This window comes from Artemia sp. Qi Xiang Cuo, chromosome 17, assembly GCF_049724085.1.
Source record: "Artemia sp. Qi Xiang Cuo chromosome 17, ASM4972408v1, whole genome shotgun sequence".
Classification (NCBI taxonomy): Eukaryota; Metazoa; Arthropoda; class Branchiopoda; order Anostraca; family Artemiidae; genus Artemia; species Artemia sp. Qi Xiang Cuo.
Window position 1 is genome coordinate 12,358,585 of NC_142810.1, and position 20,244 is coordinate 12,378,828.

Sequence of the window (20,244 nt, forward strand, 5' to 3'; positions counted from 1 at the left end):
AACTTGTTTTTTATATTCAATTTCTGATCTTTTTTTTAAATAATGCTGGGAAAACCACCCCCCCTTCATAGCAATGTCCCTTCCCCCATGAAAACTTCCTTCATGGAAAGATCTTCCCAAATAACCCCTGAACCACCCACCCCCTACTACCATAAACCCCCCCCCTGAAAACGTCAATATACTTCCTAATAACCAATACTATATTTTGACATTGGGTAAAGTTCATAACTTTCAGCCCTCCCCCCAGAGACTTCGGGGGATTAAGTCATCCTAAAGGACATAGTTATCATATTTTCAATCATGCTGAACAAAATGGCTATCTCAAAATTTGGATCAGGTGACTTTGGGAAAAAAAGAGCGTGGGAGGGGGCCTAGTTGCCCTCCATTTTTTTTGATCACTTAAAAAGGGCACTAGAACTTTTAATTTCCGTTTCAATGAGTCCTCCCACATATTCTAGGACCACTGGGTCGATACGATCACTCCTGGAAAAACAAAACAAAAAACAAACAAACAAAAAAACAAAGAAACAAATAAACACGCATCCGTGATCTTTCTTCCGGCAAAAAAATGCAAAATTCCACATTTTTTTTGCATAGGAGCTTGAAACCTCTACAGTAGGGTTCTCTGGTATGCTGAATATGATGGTGTGATTTTTATTCAGGTTCTATAACTTTTAGGGGGTATTTCCCACTTTTTTCGAAAATCAGCCAAATTTTCTCAGGCGCGTACATTTTGATGGGTAGGATTAAACTTGATGAAAGTTATATGTTTGAATTTAGCATTGAAATCTGATTATTTTGATGTATCTATTGGTATCAAAAACCCGTTTTCTAGAGTTTAAGTTACCATTGAGCCGGGTCACTCCTTACTTACAGTTCGTTACCACGAACTGTTTGATAGTTTAGATTTTGCAGAATAGTACTGAGAGAAATAGACATTATTTAATTTATTTGTTTTTTCAAATAAAGTATAGTAACTTCTCTGCACAAACAGAGGAGCTTTCTACCTCTCAGTATCCATATTACGAGCTTCTTCCACTATTCATCCAGATAGGGAGGGATCCAAACTTTCTAATAAAGAGAATATTCAGAAGGGTAAAATTCTCAACCATTTGAATGTTCATTGGCCTTAGGAAATGTTCACTTTAAAAAGTTTAAAATGTGCTTTTTTGAGTGCCGCCCCATAAAAGAACTGTCTAAAAAAAAACCTAAAAAAAAACCTAAAAAAAAGCTAGTCTAAAAAAAAACCATAAAAAAACCATAAAAAATCGCACCCTAATAGATGGTTTACAACTGTGTGATACTCCACATCCGTTACTGTAATTGGATAAGCAGCCTGTAATAGCAGTTCATTTCGTCATTGACAGCATTTATGCTTTAGGATGAATCGTATACTGCGCGCCACTATGGCCCCTGAGTCTTGGAAGCTATATAAATACCCTTTTAAAGTTCTCAGTGTTTTCGATCAATAAAATTTTGGCCCTGTTCGTAATAATATTATTGGTTTACGGGATAGTTTTACTTTGGTGTGATCCCTTTGTTGCTTTAATAGGGAAGTGGATTTTTGAATTTTTATTGCAAATGAATCATTATCAATAATATGAGGCTACCAGGTCTATACAATCGCCCCTAGGAAAAAAAATTAACTTGCATGCGCTACCCACCTTCTCTGGAAAAAAGAAATTTAATATCTTGTAGATGCTGCCATGGGCTTCTCATATATGTTTAATTTCATTGTGTAATTTTCGTCAAGGTTGCACACCTTTATTTAAAATTATGTAAATTTTAATATGCTAATTGCTTTTGATACACGTTAAATATGATAAATTTTTCCCAGTTAGAATCAGCATAAATAACAAATTTTGTTGCTGCATAAATTCTAATCAAAATCTTGTTTGATAGAGCTTGGGTTTCCATTGGCAAGGGCTGCCCTTTACGTACACTGTCAATTCAAAATATTTTATCCCAGACTAACCTAAATGGGAGGGAGGTTACCAATTTCTTTTTCAACCATTCAAGCCTAATACTTAATATATAATAATAATTTCAAGAATGGTAGTCATTACTATAAAAATTAACCCTTTGAATTTTGCTCATAAGGGGGGGGGCTGAAATATCAGCAATTGAATTTTAGGGTCACCACTTTCATGGTTTTTAAGGCAATTTGTTCGAACAGTTTTTTTTAAACACGCCGTTGATGCTCCGAGAAATAATCATATGAAGTTTCAAATAGAACAAGGAATAGAATTAAGTTTTAAAATGAATGTATATATTAGTAGTGGGGCATTTTGGATACCAAAAGGCCCATAGAAATGGTTTCTACAAGGCTTTGTTTCAAGCGGGCAGCAGGTGTTACATCAATGTTTACATTTTTGGAAGACACTCCCATGCAATACGACCGGTCCCTGTTTTAAATGGCCAGAAGGTGTTACACAATGTTTACATTTGAGAAGAGACGCCCCTGGATTTTTAACGCAGCCCTGTTTTAATGGGACCCGCTATACGGCCGGCGCTCGAAAGCAGATGTTAGTTAGGTCATGGGGAGGAAACTAAGAGATGCAGGTGTTAGTTAAGTCAATGTTTACATTAGGTTACTATGTATTAGAGGATGGCACATTCTAATGTGAAATATTTCTTCCGAACCCGTGGGGAATCCTTGCTTTTAACTGAGCACGGTGCACACTTGGGTGTTACGTAATGATAGAACATACGTCGGTGTTACGTCATGACAGCGCACACGTGAGTATTATTTAATGACGGTGCACACGTGGATCTTACGTAATGAAAGTGCCAGGCAGAGGAATTTTATTAAGAATTTTTTTTCCATGATCTTTCAAGACATTTCTCTTCATGGCGTTTCAAGACGTTTCAGGAAATCTCAAGGTGTTTTTTACTTTCAAAGCGTTTTGATTTCTTTATTTCTTACGTGATGTTTACGGATGACATATTATAACGTAACCCGTTTCTTCAGAGCTCGTGGGGGACGTTTCAAGATGTTTCAGGACATCTCAAGACATTTTCTAAGACTTTTTTCCCAAGATGTTTCAAGACATTTCTTTAATTCTAATGTAATGCGGAATATTTATGGATGACGCATTCTAACGTGATCTGTGTCTGTTGACCCCCAGGGGAACCCCCCGCTTTTAACTCAGGAGGACAGACACGTGAGCTGCTATATATTTTTTTTCGAGATTTCATTTTCTTTCAACGTATTTTTTTCTCAGAAGACTATTATGTTCTAATGATTTTTGTCCTCATTAGGACTCGAAAGGTCATTCCCATCCAATGGAGCTATGCCCTAACCGAGAAGACAAGTAATATATTTCTAATATTCTTTTCTGGATAACACTTTCTAGGAAATAATGTTTGCAAGCAAGGAGAGTCCCCTTTCCACGAACGCTAGAATTACGATTGCGTGTATTTTACGGGTACAATGATTGACGTACAGAGGTGGGAATATCGATTACAGGAAATTCGCTATCACCTGGTCATTTAGTAATAAAGTCGAGAGAAGGTACAGCACACTTAAATTGTGTAAACGATTACGTGTTGAAGATTCATTCCAGATCAATAGATCTAAAAAGACACATACCCTTGTAAATACAAAATTTATTGATAAAAATGTTGTAAAATCATGGAATCACAGAAAAAGCAATTAAAATACGAAAAAAAAATGAGAAAAGGCTTATAAAAGAACGAGATGAGCACAAAAATTTGCGTGAATTAATGAAAGATCCTAGCAGACAATTTTAAAGGAGGAGCGCTGTTATTAGAGGAAAGTTTTTAGCCTCTTATTGAGGTATTTGCGAGAGCCTTTAACAAAAATACAATGTTTTTTTTAAGACAAGACTACCCCCCCCCAGCTGACAGTAGCACTTTTTGACTCCCCCTCTGTAATCCTTGTGGTACCCCCCCCCCCCCATCACCCCCTAGGACTCACTGCGAGACCCAACATCATAATTTAAGCGTTTACTAACGTTTGAATACCCCAATGGATATATTTTCTATTTTTGTATTGCTATTATTTTCTGACAATTCCCAACCTATACCACACTATGACCGGTTCAGCAAACCCTCTGACACTTCCTCATCACTCTCAAGACCTTTTTAGTCATTTCTTGTTACAAATTATGCATTCAACCCATTGATTCAAGTTTTTCGTGAGTCAACCCTTTCATGATGCTCCTCAAAACCTCTCACACCACCACGACATTATTTTACTGCTCCTCCGTCATCCACATCGAATTACCCCCATCACCCTTTAGGACATCTTCAATCTTTTCCCCCCAAAATAAGTTTGTAAATCTAAATTCAACACTGTTTTTTATTTGAACAGTGGGACCTGGCATTTCATTGTTAGAATGTGAGAGTCCAAGGCAGTTCACGCCACTTAAAATTTAAAACACCGCCTGAATAATCCTTCTTCTTATTTTTTAGTGTTTTTTATAAGACAGGCTGCATGGTGACACCCTGCGAGACCCGGCATCATCATTTATGCGTTTTCTAACGTTTGAATATCCAAATGGATATATTTTCTATTTTCAATTACTTTTATTTTCTGATAGTTCCTGAGCTATGCCAAACTATTACTGGCCCAAGACACCCTTTGACACCTCCTCATCATTCCCCATATATTTTCAGACATTTCTTGTTAAATATACATTCAACTCTTTGATTCAAGTTTTTCGTGACCCAATCCTTTCATGATGCTTCTCAAAACACCTCACATCACCATGGCATTACACAGCTGTCCCCTACCATCTCTCGAAAACCAACCCTTTCATCATGCCTCCAAAACACTTCTCACCAACATGTTATTATACGCTTGGCCCCGTTACGCCCATGTGGCATCTGTCATCATCTCTAGAGCATTTTTAGCTATTTGCCTGCAAAAATACCCATTGACACTAGAATTGATCGTTTAAATTTAACGAAAAACCCGCAATAATGTCTCTTCTTATGAGTCCTGCCAATTCATGCCAGCGTGACACAGTGTACCCCCTATGACATCCTTCAGTGAACATCCTAAGAAATCACAAAATCGTCTTACAAAATACAAAATACTTATTAAAAAACAAAAAAAAACCAATAAAACAAAAATAGATCCTCTCAAATAGAATCACAAATTCTTCTTACAAAATAGAAAATAAGTGTTACAAAACAAAAGACACTTCTTACAAAACAAAAATACAATCTAAGAAATCGCCAATTCTTCTTACTCCCGTGAGGTTTTGTTTACTATCAAACAATTTACATTATTTGAAATAAATTCAAAATCGAAGTGTAACTTTTTTTCTCTTCTTTCGAAAGAATTCAGAATCGAACTGGAACTTTTTTCTCTTCTACGGGAAAATTCAGAACAGAACTTTAACTTTTTTTCTCTTCTTTGAGAAAATTCAGAACTGAAGTAGAACCTTTTCTCTTCTTTGGAAAGTTTCAGAATTGATGCGTAATTTTTTTCTCTTTTTTTGAGAAAATTCAGAACTGAAGGGTAACTTTTTCTCTTCCTTGGAAAAAATTCAGAATCAAAGTGGAACTTTTTTTATTATTTTGAAAAATTCAGTATCGAAGTGTAACTTTTTTCTCTTCTTTGAGAAAATTCAGAACTTAAGTGGAACTTTTTTCTTCTTTGGGGAAACTCAGAACTGAAGTGCAATTTATTTTCTCTTCTTCGGGAAAAAAATTGGAATCGAAGTTTAACATTTTTCTCATCTATGGAAAAATTCAGAAGAGAACTTGGACCTTGCTTCTCTTCTTCGAGAAAATTCAAAACTGAATTGGAACTTTGTTCTTTTTTGGGGGAAACTCAGAGGGGAAGTGTAACTTTTTTCTCTTCTTTGGAAAATATTCATAATTAAAATGTAATTTTATTTCTCTCTTCTTTGGAAAAATTCAGAACAGAACTAACTTTTTTCTCTTCGTTAAGAAAATTCAGCATTAAATTGGAACAGAAATGGAACTTTTTTCTTTTCTTTGGAAATATTCGAAGCGTAACTTTTTATTCCTTGAGAAAATTCCGAACCTAAGTGGAACCTTTTTCTGCTTTGAGGAAACTCAGACCTGAAGTGTAACTTTTTTCTCTTCTTCAAAAAAATTCAGAATCGAAGTTTAAAATTTTTCCTCTTCTACGGAAAAATTCAGAACAAAACCTGAACTTTAGTTTCTTCTTATAAAAATTCAGAACTGATGTGGAACTTTTTATCTTCTTTGGTGAATCTCAGAACCGGATTAAATCTTTTTTCTCTTTTTGGGAGAAAATCAGAATAGAAGTCTAGTTTTTTCTCTTCTTCGGAAAAACTTCCGAATTAAGTTTAAAATTATATCTCTTCTATGGAAAAATTCAGGACAGCACTTGAAATTTTTTTCTTCTTTGAAAAATTCAAAACTGAAGTGGAAGTTTTTTTTATCTTCTTTGGTGAATCTCAGAAACGGTGTATATCTTTTTTCTCTTCTTTGGAAAGAATTCAGAATCTAAATATAACTTTTTGTTCTCTTCTATCGGAAAAATTCAGAAGAGAACTTGAACTTTTCTTCACTTCTTTGAGAAAAATCAGAATTAAAGTGTAACTTTTTTCTCTTCTTGGGAGAAAATTCGGAATCAAAGTATAGTTTTTTTTATCTTCTACGAAAAAATTAAGAATAGAACTTGAAATGTTTTTCTCTTCTTTGAAAAAATTTCAAACTTAAGGGGAACTTTTTTTTTTTTTGGAAAACTCAGAACTGAACAATAACTTTTTTTCTCTTCTTCGGAAAGAAATTTGAAATCGAAGTTTAACATCGAGCCATGTATCATTCACCTTCAAAACTTGTTTTTTGGATTATAAAGTTCCCTTGGAACCAAGAAAAATCGCGCGAGATTACGCCATCATGACATATAAATATTGGAACATCTATCCTAACCCCATATACCTGCGGCCAACATTCAACTCATACTTGGATTCTTTTTTTTCAAAGCCAAGAGACATGACTATGAATATCAACCCAGCTGTTGTCATCCATTCCGCTATAATTATAGATGCCAGCATAAGTGGATAGGATAGGTTATATTTAGTTACCTACTTTTAACTTAGGTTCGTTTAGGTTAGGTTAGCTTGGGCAGCCTAGCTAACCTAACCTTAATGAACCTAACCTAAAACTAGTGAACTACTAATCCAGCAAAAACAGGTTTTGAAGGTCAAAAGTTACAGTTCAGTTCTGAGTTTTCCCAAATAAGAAAAAGTTCCACTTAAGTTCGGTATGTTCTCAAAGAAGAAAAAAAAAGTTTCACTTCGATTCTGAACTTTTCCAAAGAAGAGAAAAAAGTTCCACTTCAGTTCTGAATTTTCTCGAAGAAGAGAAAAAATTTAAAGCTCTGCTCTTAATTTTTCTGTAGAAGATAGAAAAAGCTTATACTTTAATTATGAATAGAAGAGAAAAATATTTCCAGTTTAATTTTGAGTCTTCTCAAAGAGGTGAAGAAAAATTCAAGTTCTCTTATGAATTTTTCCATAGAAGAAAAAAAGTTATACTTCGATTCTAAAATTCTTTCAAAAGAAGAGAAAAAGATATACTCCGGTTTTGAGAATCACTAAAGAAGATAAAAAAGTTCCACTTCAGTTCTGATTTTTTCAAACACGAAGAAAAAGTTCTATTCTGAATTTTTCCGTAGAATACAGATAATATTAAACTTCTATTCTTAATTTTTTTCCGAAGAAGAGAAAAAAAGCTACACTACGACTCTGAATTTTTTCCAAAGAAGAAAAAAAATGCACTCCTATTCTGAGATTCACCAGAGAAGATAAGAAGTTCCACTTCAGTTCTGAAGTTTTCAAAGAAGCAGAAAGACTTCAAGTTTTGTTCTGATTTTTTTCCATAGAAGAGAAAAATATAAAACTTCAATTTTGAACTTTTTTCGAAGAAGAGAAAACAGTTACACTTCCGTTTTGAGTTTCCTCAAAGAAGAAAAAGGTTCCATTTAAGTTCGGAATTTCCTCCGAGTACAAAAAGTTACGCTTCGATTCTGAATATCTCCAAAGAAGAGAAAAAAGGTTCCACTTCAGTTCTGAATTTTCTCAAAAAAGAGAAAAAAGTTCAAGTTTTGTTCTCGATTTTTACGTATAAGAGAAAAATAAGTTATACTTCAATTCTGAATTTTTTTTCAGAGAAGAGAAAAAGTTCCACTTTAATTCAAAATTTTCTGAAAGAGGAGAATAAAGTTAGTTCTGTTCTGAATTTTTTTTCCAAAAAAGAGAAAAAATGCTACACTTCGATTCTGAATTATTTCCAAAGAAAACAAAAAAGTTACACTTCCACTCTGAATTTCCCCCAAAGAAGGAAAAAGTTCCACTTCAATTTCAAATTTTCTCAAAGAAGAGAAGAAAGGTTTAAGTTTTCTTCTGAATTTTCCCATAGAAGAGAAAAATGTTAAACTTCGATGCTGAATATTTTCCGAAAGAAAAGAGAAAAAAAGTTACAATTCAGTTCTAAATTTTTCCAAAGAAGAAAAAAGTTCCTCGTAAGAAGAGAAAAAAAAGAAGAAGATCAAAATCAAAGAAGAGAAAAAAAAAGTTACACTTCGATTTTTAATTCTCCAAAGAAGATAAAGTTATTGACATGAAACAAAACTGCTTGGGGATAAGATGAATTTGTGATTTCTTAGGTTGTCTTTTGTTTTGTAAAAATTATCTTTTGTTTTTAACAAATATTCTCTATTTTGTAAGAAGAATTCGTGACACCTTAGGATCTATTTTTTTAAGAATAATTTTTTTGTTTTGTAATACATTTTTTGTATTTCGTAATAAGAATTTGTTATTTCTTAGAATGTTAGCCGGAGGGTGTCAGAGGGGGTGGTACATTATGTTACGCTGGCCTCAATTGGCTGGACTCATCAGAAGAGACACTATTGAGGGTTTTTCGTTAAGTTTAAACGGTCGATTCTAGTGTAAACGGGTAGTTTTGCATGGAAACAGCTGAAAATGCTCTAGAGATGGTGACGGATGGCACATAGGTGTCATGGGGCCAAGAGTATAATGACATATTGGTGTGAAAGATTTTGGGGGCATGATGAAAAGGTTTGCTTGCAGGATATGGTAGGGGACAGCTGTGTAGTTTCGTGGTATTAAAGTATTTTGAGAAGCATCATGAAAGGGTTGGCTTATGAAAAAACATGAATCAACGAGTTGAATGCATGATTTTTAACAAAAAATGTCTGAAAATGTCATGGGGATGATTAGGAGGTGTCAAAAGGTGTCATGAACCACTCATAGTGTGGCATAGGTTGTGAATTGTCGGAAAATAATAGCAACAGAAAATAGAAGATATATCCATTGGGGTATTCAGACGTTAGAAAGCGCTTAAATGTTGATGCCGGGTCTCTTAGGGTGTCACTATTCAGCTTTTCTTATAAGGAAAAAACATTGAAAAATAAGGAGAAGGATCATTCAGGAAGTGTTTAAATTCTAACTGGCGTGAACTGCCTTGGAATATCTCATTCTAGCAATGAAATGCCAGGGCCCCCTGTTCAAATAAAAATAGCGTTCAATGCGGATCACAGAGGGGAAGTAAAATAATGTCGTGATGGTGTGAGGTGTTTTGAGGAGCATCATGAAAGGGTTGGCTTGTGAAAAACTTGAATCAATGGGTTGAATTCATAATTTTTAACACTAAATGTCTGAAAATGTATTGGGGGTGATGTCAGAGGTTGTAATGTACTTGTCAAAATGTGGCATTTAGGGTACTGAAACCTTAAAAAAGCTTAAATGATGCCGGGTCTCGCAGGGTGTCACCATGCAGCCCATTTTTATAAAAAAAACATTGAAAAATAAGGAGTAGGATCATTTAGGGGGTGTGTTTAAGTCTAAGTGGCGTGACCTGCCTCGGACTATCTCATTCTAGCAATAAAATTCCGGGTCCCGCTGTTCAAATAAAAAACAGTGTCCAATTTAGATTTACAAGCTTTTTATTAGGGGGGAAGGTTGAAAATATCCTAGGGGGTGATGAGAGGGGTGTCACTCGGATAACAGAGGGGCAGTCAAATAATGTCGTGGTGGTGTGAGGTATTTCGAGGAGAATCATGAAAGGGTTTACTCGCGAAAAACTTGAATCAATGGGTTGAATGCATATTTTTTAACAAGAAATTTCTGAAAAAGTCTTGGGGGTGATTAGGAGGTGTCAGAGGGTGCCATGAACCAGTCATAGTTTGGCACAGGTTGGGAAATGCTGGAAAATAATAGGAATAGGAAATATATCCAGCTGGGTATTCAAGCGCTAGAAAAACGCTTAATTGATGATGACGGGTTTCACAGGGTGCCACCATGCAGCTATTTTTTTTTTGCAAAACCATTGGAATTAAGGCAAGAAATGGTTTAAATTCTAAGTGGTGTAAATTGCCATGGACTTTCAAATTCTAACAATGAAATGCTAAATCCCGCTGTTCAACCAAAAACAGTGTTTAATTTTAGATTTATAAGCTTATTTTTTGTAGAAAAAAGGTTGAAAATGTCCTAGGGGTAATGACGGATACTACGTGGATGGCAGGGGGTGATGCGTAATGCCGTGATGGTGTGAGTTTTTTTTGGAGGGGGGGGGGGGATCTCCAAAGTGATGGCTCGCGAAAACCTTGAATCAATAGATTGAAGTACAATTTATAACAAGAAATGCTTGAAAATGTCTTGTGGTGATGAGGAGGTTTCAAAGGGTGCCGCGGAGCAGTAATTGTGTGGCACTGGTTGGGAATTGTCGGAAAATAATAACAATAAAAAATAGGAAAGACATCCATTGGGGTATTCAAGCGTTAGAAAACGCTTAAAATGATGATGCCGGGTGTCGCTGGTTGCCACCATGTTGCCAATTTTCATAAAAAAAAAATATTGAAAAATACGGAGAAGGCTCATTCAAGAAATGTTTTAAATTCTAAGTGGCGTGAACTGCCATGGACTATCACGTTCTAACAATGAAATGTTAAGTCCCGCTGTTCAAATAAAAAATAGTGTTCAATTTAGATTCATAAGCTTATTTTCAGAGGGAAAAGGATGAAAATGTCCAAGGGGATGATGAGGCGGTGCCACATGGATGACAGAGGGGGAGTCAATTAATGCCAGTGTGGTATGAATTGCATGGAGTAACATTTTCTACTGCTTAAAAATTAAGTTTGGGGAGTTAAAAGAATTTTCTAGGTGGTAGGACGAATGAAGTCTAACATGTGGTCAATGAAATGTGGGGCTTTTTCATTAAAAGCTCTCAATAGGACCTAAAAAGTTACCTCTAACGAGATTATATGTAATTTGAAGAGAAAATAATATTCAACTACGCGCTTTTCAGCTGGGGATGGGTGGTCTTATCTAAAAAAAACTGTTCTTTCGTTAAAGGCTCTCAGAAATACCTCAAAAGGGCGCTAAAAAATGAGCTCTAATAACAACTCTCTTCCTCTGGAATTGTCTGCTAGGAGCCAGATATTTCTTTAATTCATGCATATTTTTGTGCATGTTTCATCCTTTTATAGGCATTTTCCATGTTTATTTTTTCGTTTTTCGTGTTTCTACGTGCCTTTTCTGTGATTCCATGATTTCATAACGTTGTTTATCAATAAATTATGGATTTAAAAATGTCTTTGTTTTTCTAAATTTATTGATCTAGTTCGAATCTTCAATACGTAATCATTTACACAATTTAAGTGTGCTTTACCCCCTCTCACCTTACTAAACGATCAGGTGATAGTGAATTTCTAGTAATCGATTTTCCCTGCACGTCGATTATTGTACCCGTAAGAAACACGCAATCGTCATTCTAGCCTGCGTGAAAAGGGGACTCTCATTGCGTGCAAAGGTTATTTCCTAGAAATTGTTAGTCGAAATAGAATATTAGAATTTGATTACTGGTCCTCTTGGTTAGGGCACAACTCTGTTGAATAGGAATGACCTTTCGAGTCCTAATGACGACAAAAATCAGTAGAATATAATAGTCCCCTGAGAAAAAAATGTATTCAAAGAAAATCAAATCTCGAAAAGTATTATGTAACAACCCACGTGTATGTCCTCCTCATTTAACAGCGTAGGTTCCCCTTGGGTTCTGAAGAAACAGATCACGTTAGAATGCGTCATCCATAAACATTCCGCAGCACATTAGAATTAAAGAAATTTCTTGAAACGTCTGGAAATAAGTTTTAGAAAACGTCTTGAGATGTACTGAAACATCTTGAATCTTCATGAAATGTCCTGAAACTTCTTGAGCCGTCATGAAAAAAATGTCTGGGAAAAAATGTCTTAAACGTCTTGAGATGTCCTGAAACATCTTGAAACTTCTTGAGATGTCCTGAAACATCTTGAAACATCATGAAAAGAAATGTCTTGAAACGTCTTGGAAAAAAATGCCTTAATAAATTCCTCTGCCTTGCGGGAAACAGGTTTTATTAGAATGTGTCATCCGTAAACATTCCCCATTACGTACGACCTAAAGAAAAAAAACGCATAGAAAAAAACACCTTGAGATGTCCTGAAACATCTTGAAACGTCATAAAGAGAAATGTAATGGAAAAAAATGTCTTAATATAATTCCCATGACTAACGCTTTCATTACGTAAGACCCGCGTTTGCGCCGTCATTACACAATACTCAAGTGTGCGTTGTCATTACGTAACACCCACGTGTGTGGTGTAATTATGTAACACCCACGTGTGCTCTGTCGTTACGTAACACCCATGTGTGCACCGTGCTCAGTTACAAGCCGGGGTTCCCCACGGATTCTGAAGAAACATATCATATTAGAATGTGTCATTCTCTATTACATAGCAGCCAAATGTGAATATTGACTAAACTAAGACCTGCATCTCTTAGTTTCCCACTGTTAATTAATTAACACCTGCTCTTGGGCTCCGGTGGTATTGCAGGTGCCTTTAAAACAGGGCTGCGTTTAAAATCCACGGGCGTGTCTTCCCAAATGTAAACATTGGGTAATAACTTCTGGCCATTTTATACAGGGACCGGGCGTATTGCAGGGGTGTTTGTTCCCAAAATGTAAACATTGACGTAACACCTGCTGCTAGCCTGAAACAGGGCCTTTTAGAAACCATTCCTATGGGCCTTGTGGAAACCAGGGAGTTGTAGAAACCATTCCTATGGGCCTTGTGGAATCCAGAATTCCCCCACTACTTACGTTAACCATTTATTTAGTGTCAACGACACGTACCTGTATCATTAGGAACGAATCCGCTGCTGCGTTGTATTATGGCACGACGAGATACTTATATGATCGATTCACTAGTCTCACATTTATCCATTTATTGATCCAGAATTATAATATTGCTTAGATAACTTCTTTGAGAATGATCTGATCATACTCAAAATTAAAAAAATGGTCCTTTTTTCAATGTTTTTCAGTCTCATTTCAATATATTTTTCAATGAAAAGAAAACACAAGGGACATTTTAAGAATATGCACTGGTAGATTGATAGATATGAGTATCATCTACTGAATATCAGCAAAGTTGTTATTTTACACAGAAACATTAAACCATAGAGCTGCAGAAAACAAACCAATATTTATTAGGTTAAAAGAACCAAACGGTATCCAATATTTCCACATGGAACATAAACTTAAACCCCCCTCCTTTAAAGTCATTGCTTCTTATGAGCCAAGACAGTCCAAGTAGGACAACTCTTAGTTTTCTTAGATTTCGTATTTTCTTAGTATTTACTGAGTATTTTTAGTTTTCTTAAGTTTTACTTAAGTTTTAGATTTATACCCATTTGTCCTCTTTGAAAGTACTACTGTGAAGCTTTGGCACACAATGACACAAGATAAGATAAGATAAGTTTTATTCTTCATTAAATCCACAAACAATATTACATGTTATTAATCCCTCAAAGGCTCATTGGCCTGTACAAAGAGGGAAGACATATGAATTACATACTCAGAGATAAAAAAAAAAAAAAAAAAAAAAAAAATTTAAAATGATCACTTACTCACATATGAAGGAGAAGAAAAGAAAATATAGATAAAATGGAAACTATAGAAAAAATTAGAATAAATACACTAAATTAATTAATTATATTAAATAAACTCAAAAAGAAAAATAATAATTATTACTATAAGCGAATTCCTATCGTCGAAACAGAATTATGTGTATTGTGAGGTAGAACCAATATCATAATAGCTGTTACGATATTATTCATAACTCATATCCAAGATATTAAAATATCATAACATAAACCATATACAGCCCTTTTAAACTTATATTTAAAACTAAATAAATCCCAATTCAATCAGCTCTGCTTATTTCTGAAGCTAGGTAGCAAAATTGACGTTTATGAGTTAATTCAGTCATAAGGCTTATAATTTTTTAACTGTAATAAAATGGTGCGAAAGCAATAAAAATTAACCCGTCATTATGAATGCTACTCCTTAGTGAACTATACAAGTTTCAGCAATAAATATTGATAGTCATACCTGAGGCCTGGGAGTCATAGCGCAGAGAAAACCACCATAAAACAGAACTAAACATTCAGGGGACATCAGGGGACATCAACTCAAAAAAAAAAAAAAAAAAAAAAAAAAAAAAAAAAAAAAAAATATTATTCAGTTTGAATCTTAATTAAATGGTCCTTAAGAATCCTCTTGAAAGTGCCAAACGAGTGGCATTTCTGGACTGAAGAAGGCAGGGAGTTCCAAACCTGATGACAAGCGATGAGGAGATTGAAATCTGACCGCACAGTGGGAGTAGGAGGAATGAAGATATTATGTGACGAACGAAGGTTACATGGAGCAGAATCAGAAATAAACTGAGGAGTTTTTTGAAGAGATTGTGGAAGATTGCCATGAAGCTGATGAAAAAAAAAAGAAGCACAAGAAAGAATGTAGATAGACTGTAGATTTAGAAGCGGTCTTGGTGAAGAAGGGTTGGTGTCAATAACCAGACGCGGTGTTTTAACATAAATGACCTAAAGCGACCGCAGTGTAGAAGGAAAAGTAGACATCCATACTATGGGGCAATAAGAGACATATGACTGGACAAGGCAGAAAAAAAAGAAGCTTCAGAATAGATCCAGGAAAGGTATGTTTGAGTTTTCGAATGACACCCAAACTCCGTGAGACCTTAACCATAATCATGGCTATATGGTATCTAAACGAAAGGTTCTCATCAAGCAGGATACCAAGAAACCGGACCAACCGATTCTTTGGTCTAAACAAGGAGCCTTTTGACACCTGAAGCTGTGTCAGTTGAGGGAAAGCTACACCAATTCGAGAAAAAATAAGAAAATGTGACTTGGTAACATTCAAGGCCAAGTAATTCGCCTCAAACCATGAAACTGCTCTCTCAAATATTGCCACCAGATTAGACCTGACGTCACATTCCGTCCTCCCTAGAGTCCCAAAAGTGCTGTCGTCAGCAAAAGCAACGAGGCAATCTTCATTAGAAGTAGCATTGGGACACGAAGGAACATCCAGATGACACAGATTGCAGCATACTAGAGGACTGGTGTTCTTGACTGCTGAAATCAGATCATTGACATAAATCAGAAATAAAACGGGGCCAAGAACAGATCCCTGTGGGACACCATATTCTACTTCAGAAGGGCTCCGGAAAAGCGGATCAATTGAAATAAGTATACCAGAAAGATATGATTCAAACCAAGAGAAAACATTTGATCTTATACCAATATGCGATAATTTCCAAAGAAGAATATGATGAGTCAAAGAATCAAAAGCTTTACGAACATCCAAAAATAAAACTGCCGGGATAAGACCAAAATCTATTGCCGAATGAATGAAATTCAAGAGAGATGCGCAAGCATGCTCTGTAGAGTGACTCGCTCGGAATCCAAACTGGAAATCATGGAAAAATTTTTTGACATCCAGAAAACTAAGAAGCCTGGATAGCATAGCCGTCTCAAAAATTTTGCTGAAAACAGATAAAAGAGAAATTGGCCTAGAATTAGCAGGATCACTCTGGGACACACCTTTATACAGCACTATTACCTTAGCTCGCTTGAGCGATTCAGGGAAAATTCCATTCACGAAAGACAGATTTACAAGCTTAGTCAATGGTGACAGAATAGCAGGAAGAACGGCACGGATAACCCTTGTAGGAATTCCGTCCGGCCCTGAAGACGATGAACCTTTAAGTGCATTTACGATCCGAGCTACCTCAAACTCAGAAACAGGGTTCAAGACCATTGACTTTAAACATGGGGGTCCAAGATAGGCTCTGAAATCGCAACGAGGAATTGTAGAGCTCACAGATGAAGCAGTCGTTTTTCCGATATTATCAAAATAATACGTAAGCTCTAGCTGAACATTTTCATCACCTTGGACAATTTTACCGTCAACTATCAGCTTTGTTGGAACAGAAGGCGGAGGGGGAGTAGGTTTAAGTACAGAATTAATAATTTTCCATGTCTTCCCAACATCCTTTCCACACTCAGAAAATTTCCTGTGATAATACTGAGACTTGGCCTTCCGACACAGAGAATTAAATATATTCCTATAGGCCTTGAACCGCTGATGATGAGAAGTAGATGACGAAGCCTTGTATAGTTTCCACAGACAATTTTTCCTTTTCCAGCTTTTATGGAGACCTGGAGTCATCCACGGATTCAGCAGTACTATCCTTTTCGAGGTATGAGGCTTTGGATTCTGGTGGCAAACTTCTAGGATACCCTCTTTTACTGAATCATAAAAGAAATCAAAAGAGCGGTTAAAATCCGATTCAGAATCCAAACTATCCCATGGCTGATCAGTCAAACGAGATTTAAGTAGACTGATCTCACTGACACCAAAACGAAAAAATGGGAGATTAGATGGCGAAACTTTACGGTGCAATCGATTATCAGTCCTATATCGTGAAATAGTAGGGAAATGATCATAAATATCACTAATCATCACCAAATTATCTAAGACATCTAGTGACGAAAAAATATTATCAATAAGTGATGCATGCATCTCAGTAACCCGGGTTGGTATACAAACTGAAGGTAGAGGTCCCGCAGAAAGCATCATTGACAAAAAATCTGCAGCCGAAGCAGAATTTTGATTCAGCAGGTTAAGGTTGAAATCTCCCATAAGGATTAATTCGCAAGGATGCTTTTGGACTAAGTCCAAAACCTCTTCTAGAATTTTCATAAACGAAGGAATAGATCCACTAGGGGATCTGTAAACCAAACCGACAACTAAATTCTTACAACCTGACTTAATCTCAATAAAAAGGGATTCAAAGATTTCTTCCTCATTTCTACTCAAAATCACTTCGGAAATTATATACAAGATGATCGGCAATATACAGGGCAAGGCCACATTTCGCCATCTGTTTCCGGTTCATCCTCTCCATCCTAAATCTTTGGATATCTAAAAGCGTATCCTTTTTTGAATCCAGGAAAGTTTCACACAATCCAATAACATCCGGAGTTCCACCACTGACGATCCGTTTCAGCTCTTCAAAAGAGGAACAAAGTCCCTGAATGTTTAGGTGAAGCACAGAGAAAATACCATCTTGTTTAGAAGAGGCAGAACCACTTAATTGCGAAACATATTTACTTTCAATAACCGATTTAGGATCATTATAATTCCTATTTCTACTTCCAACTGAATTATTAATTATACTTTCTATATCTAAGGGATTATTTTTCAACTCAACAAAACGTTCCCCCAAAGAGTTGACATCACCCTGGTCACTAAAAGAATTAATCATTTTACTTACGGTGGATACATGGCAAGACCTCCCTTAGCCATCTTGCGGCGGTTTATACGTTCCATTTTGTAACCATGGATATCCAATAGCATTACATTGCCAGAATCCAAAAACGTCTCACATAAACCCGCAACATCAGGCTATCCATCAGAAACAATTTGTCTTAAATTATCTATTGACGAGGAGAGACCCTGAATATTGAGCTTAAATGCTGTCAGAGAATAATTTCCTTTGGTAACCTCCTCTCCCCCCAAATCCGAAACATATTTACTAAAACTAATAGGGTTTATATTAATCGGACTTTGATTAGCCTGACCCACATAATTATTTACGAAACTAATTACATCGAAAGGATTATTTTCAAGCTCGCAAAGCCGACTCTCATGGCTTAAAAAATTCACAAAAACAGGTTTTACTTGGAGTCTATTAAAGTCACCTGATGAACCAAAAAGAAATCTTTACTTAAATCAATTGAAAAAGAAAAACCTGTCAAAGGATTACAAACAAACAAATAACTAATTGGACAGCATGTATTATCGGAATGAACCATTAGCACGGAAAGAGAAACAAAAATGAAAAAATAAATAAAGTAAATAAATGAAAATCAATGAACTGTGGAAGGCATTTACAAATTAAGAAAAATACCAACAAATCACATACTAATGCATTCACGCAAATAGTTTATTTTACGTATACGAGTTTCACCCGGAACTTTGGCTAGAACTTGTCCATGATCCGACCAAACACTTCTTGGACCAAAGGTGCTGCGAGCCGCGTTTAATAGATCGCGACGCTTTTTAGTTAGGTTTTCAGACACAAATACACCTGACTTAACCAACTTACTTTTTGCTGCAAACACTTTTCGAGCAATATCCAATTTTGAAAATTTCACCAGGATGGGGGCAATTTTCACATTCTCAGTTTGAGTAGCAGGCATACGGAATCGATTAGCCTTTAAGAGGTCCATTTTTTTTAAATCTTGCAAGCCCATTATTTTTGTTATCACTTCAATAAGATTATCCATCAATTCCACATTGGGGTTTGGTTTCACACCGTAGAAAATTAGGGTGTCAAGTAAGGTATCCTGCTCAAGTTGGTCAACCCTGTCCTCTATTTTAGAAATTTTATTTTCAAGCAAGTTCACAGCATTATAAAGTTTTTGAAGGGTTGATTCAATTTTTTCAAATTTAGCATTATATTCCAGGGAAATAGAACTATAAACTTCGTTCACAATATCTTCACTGATAATTTCAGAAGCTCGGCGATCTTTCATTGTGTCTGATACGACACGAGAAATGTCATTCATTAGGTTGGACTTAGTGTTCATTAGTTCCTCTTGAAAACGAAAGGACAAATTGAACAAACACAATCCATAATTCAGAGATAAAGAGATGGGAATTAGCATTATCACTGTGCATTTTGATTTAATCTTAATGCAACATTTAGTTTTTAAACATAATGGGTAAATGGGAGGGTGGGCGTGGGAGGGTGGGAGTGGGTTGGGGATTAGTCACCCTCCAATTACTTTCGACTGTTAAAAAGGGCATCAGCTCTTTCTCTTATCAATCGAATGAGCCCCTTTGGAAGTTCCCACGACAACTCCTTCGATATGGAGTGCCCTGGTCTAAACAACGACAACAACAAAAAATATTAATAATCACTTTTGACTATTAAAAAGGGCACTAGCCCTTTGAATTTCAAATCAAATGAGCCATTTTGAAGTTTTTACGACAACACCTTCTATAAAAAACCTTATTTGCCCCCAGGGCATAACTTAAAACCCTTGCCCTGAGGGCTGTGGGGGAGTATCCTTCTCAAAAACATATTTTCTATTTGGAAATCAACTACGCTGAACAAAATGGCTATCTCAAAATTTTTATTGAATGTGTTTGGGGGAATGATGGGCGTGAGGGGGGGGGGCGGCTAGTTGCCCTATAATCACTTTAAACTATTGAAAAGGGCACTGGCCCTTTGAATTTCCAATCGAATGGGCCTTTTTTTTAAGTTTCTACGGCAAGACTTTCTATAAAAACCTTATATGCCCCAAGGGCATAACTTAAAACCCTTGCCCTGAGGGTTGTGGGGGAGTGTCCTCCTCAAAAACATGTTTTCTATCTGAAAATGAACTACGCTGAACAAAATGGCTATCTAAAAATTTTGATTGGATGTGTTTGGGGGCATGATGGGCGCGGGTGGGGGCTAGTCGCCCTCCAATCACTTTCGACTATTAAAAAGGGCACTAGCCCTTTGAATTTTAAATCGAATGAGCCACTTTTGAAGTTTTTTACGACAAAAACTTTAATAAAAACCTTATATGCCCCCAGGGCATTACTTAAAACCCTTGCCCTGAGGGTTATGGGGCAGTGTCCTCCTCAAAAACATATTTTCTATCTGGAAATCAACTAGCCCTACGCTGAACAAAATCACTATCTCAAAATTTTGATTGGATGTGTTTGGGGGAATGATGGGCGTGGGGGGGCTAGTTGCCCTCCAATTACTTTCGACTATTAGAAAGGGCACTAGCCCTTTGAAATTTCCAATCGAATGAGCCCCTTTTGAAGTTTCTACGACAACGCCTTCTATAA

The 20,244-nt window shown here is 36.1% G+C and overlaps 1 protein-coding gene across 1 annotated transcript in view; it reads right to left on the minus strand.

Annotated features, from left to right (window-relative positions):
- LOC148941897 (uncharacterized) overlaps positions 1-18,950 on the minus strand; it is a 34,415-nt gene extending 15,465 nt beyond the window's left edge. Inside the window, exon 1 of the mRNA XM_089103547.1 lies at positions 18,503-18,950. Coding sequence (XP_088959673.1) covers positions 18,503-18,932 — 430 coding nt within the window. The 5' untranslated portion in view covers positions 18,933-18,950. The remainder of the gene's footprint in view (positions 1-18,502) is intronic.
- Between the last annotated feature and the right edge of the window lie 1,294 nt (positions 18,951-20,244).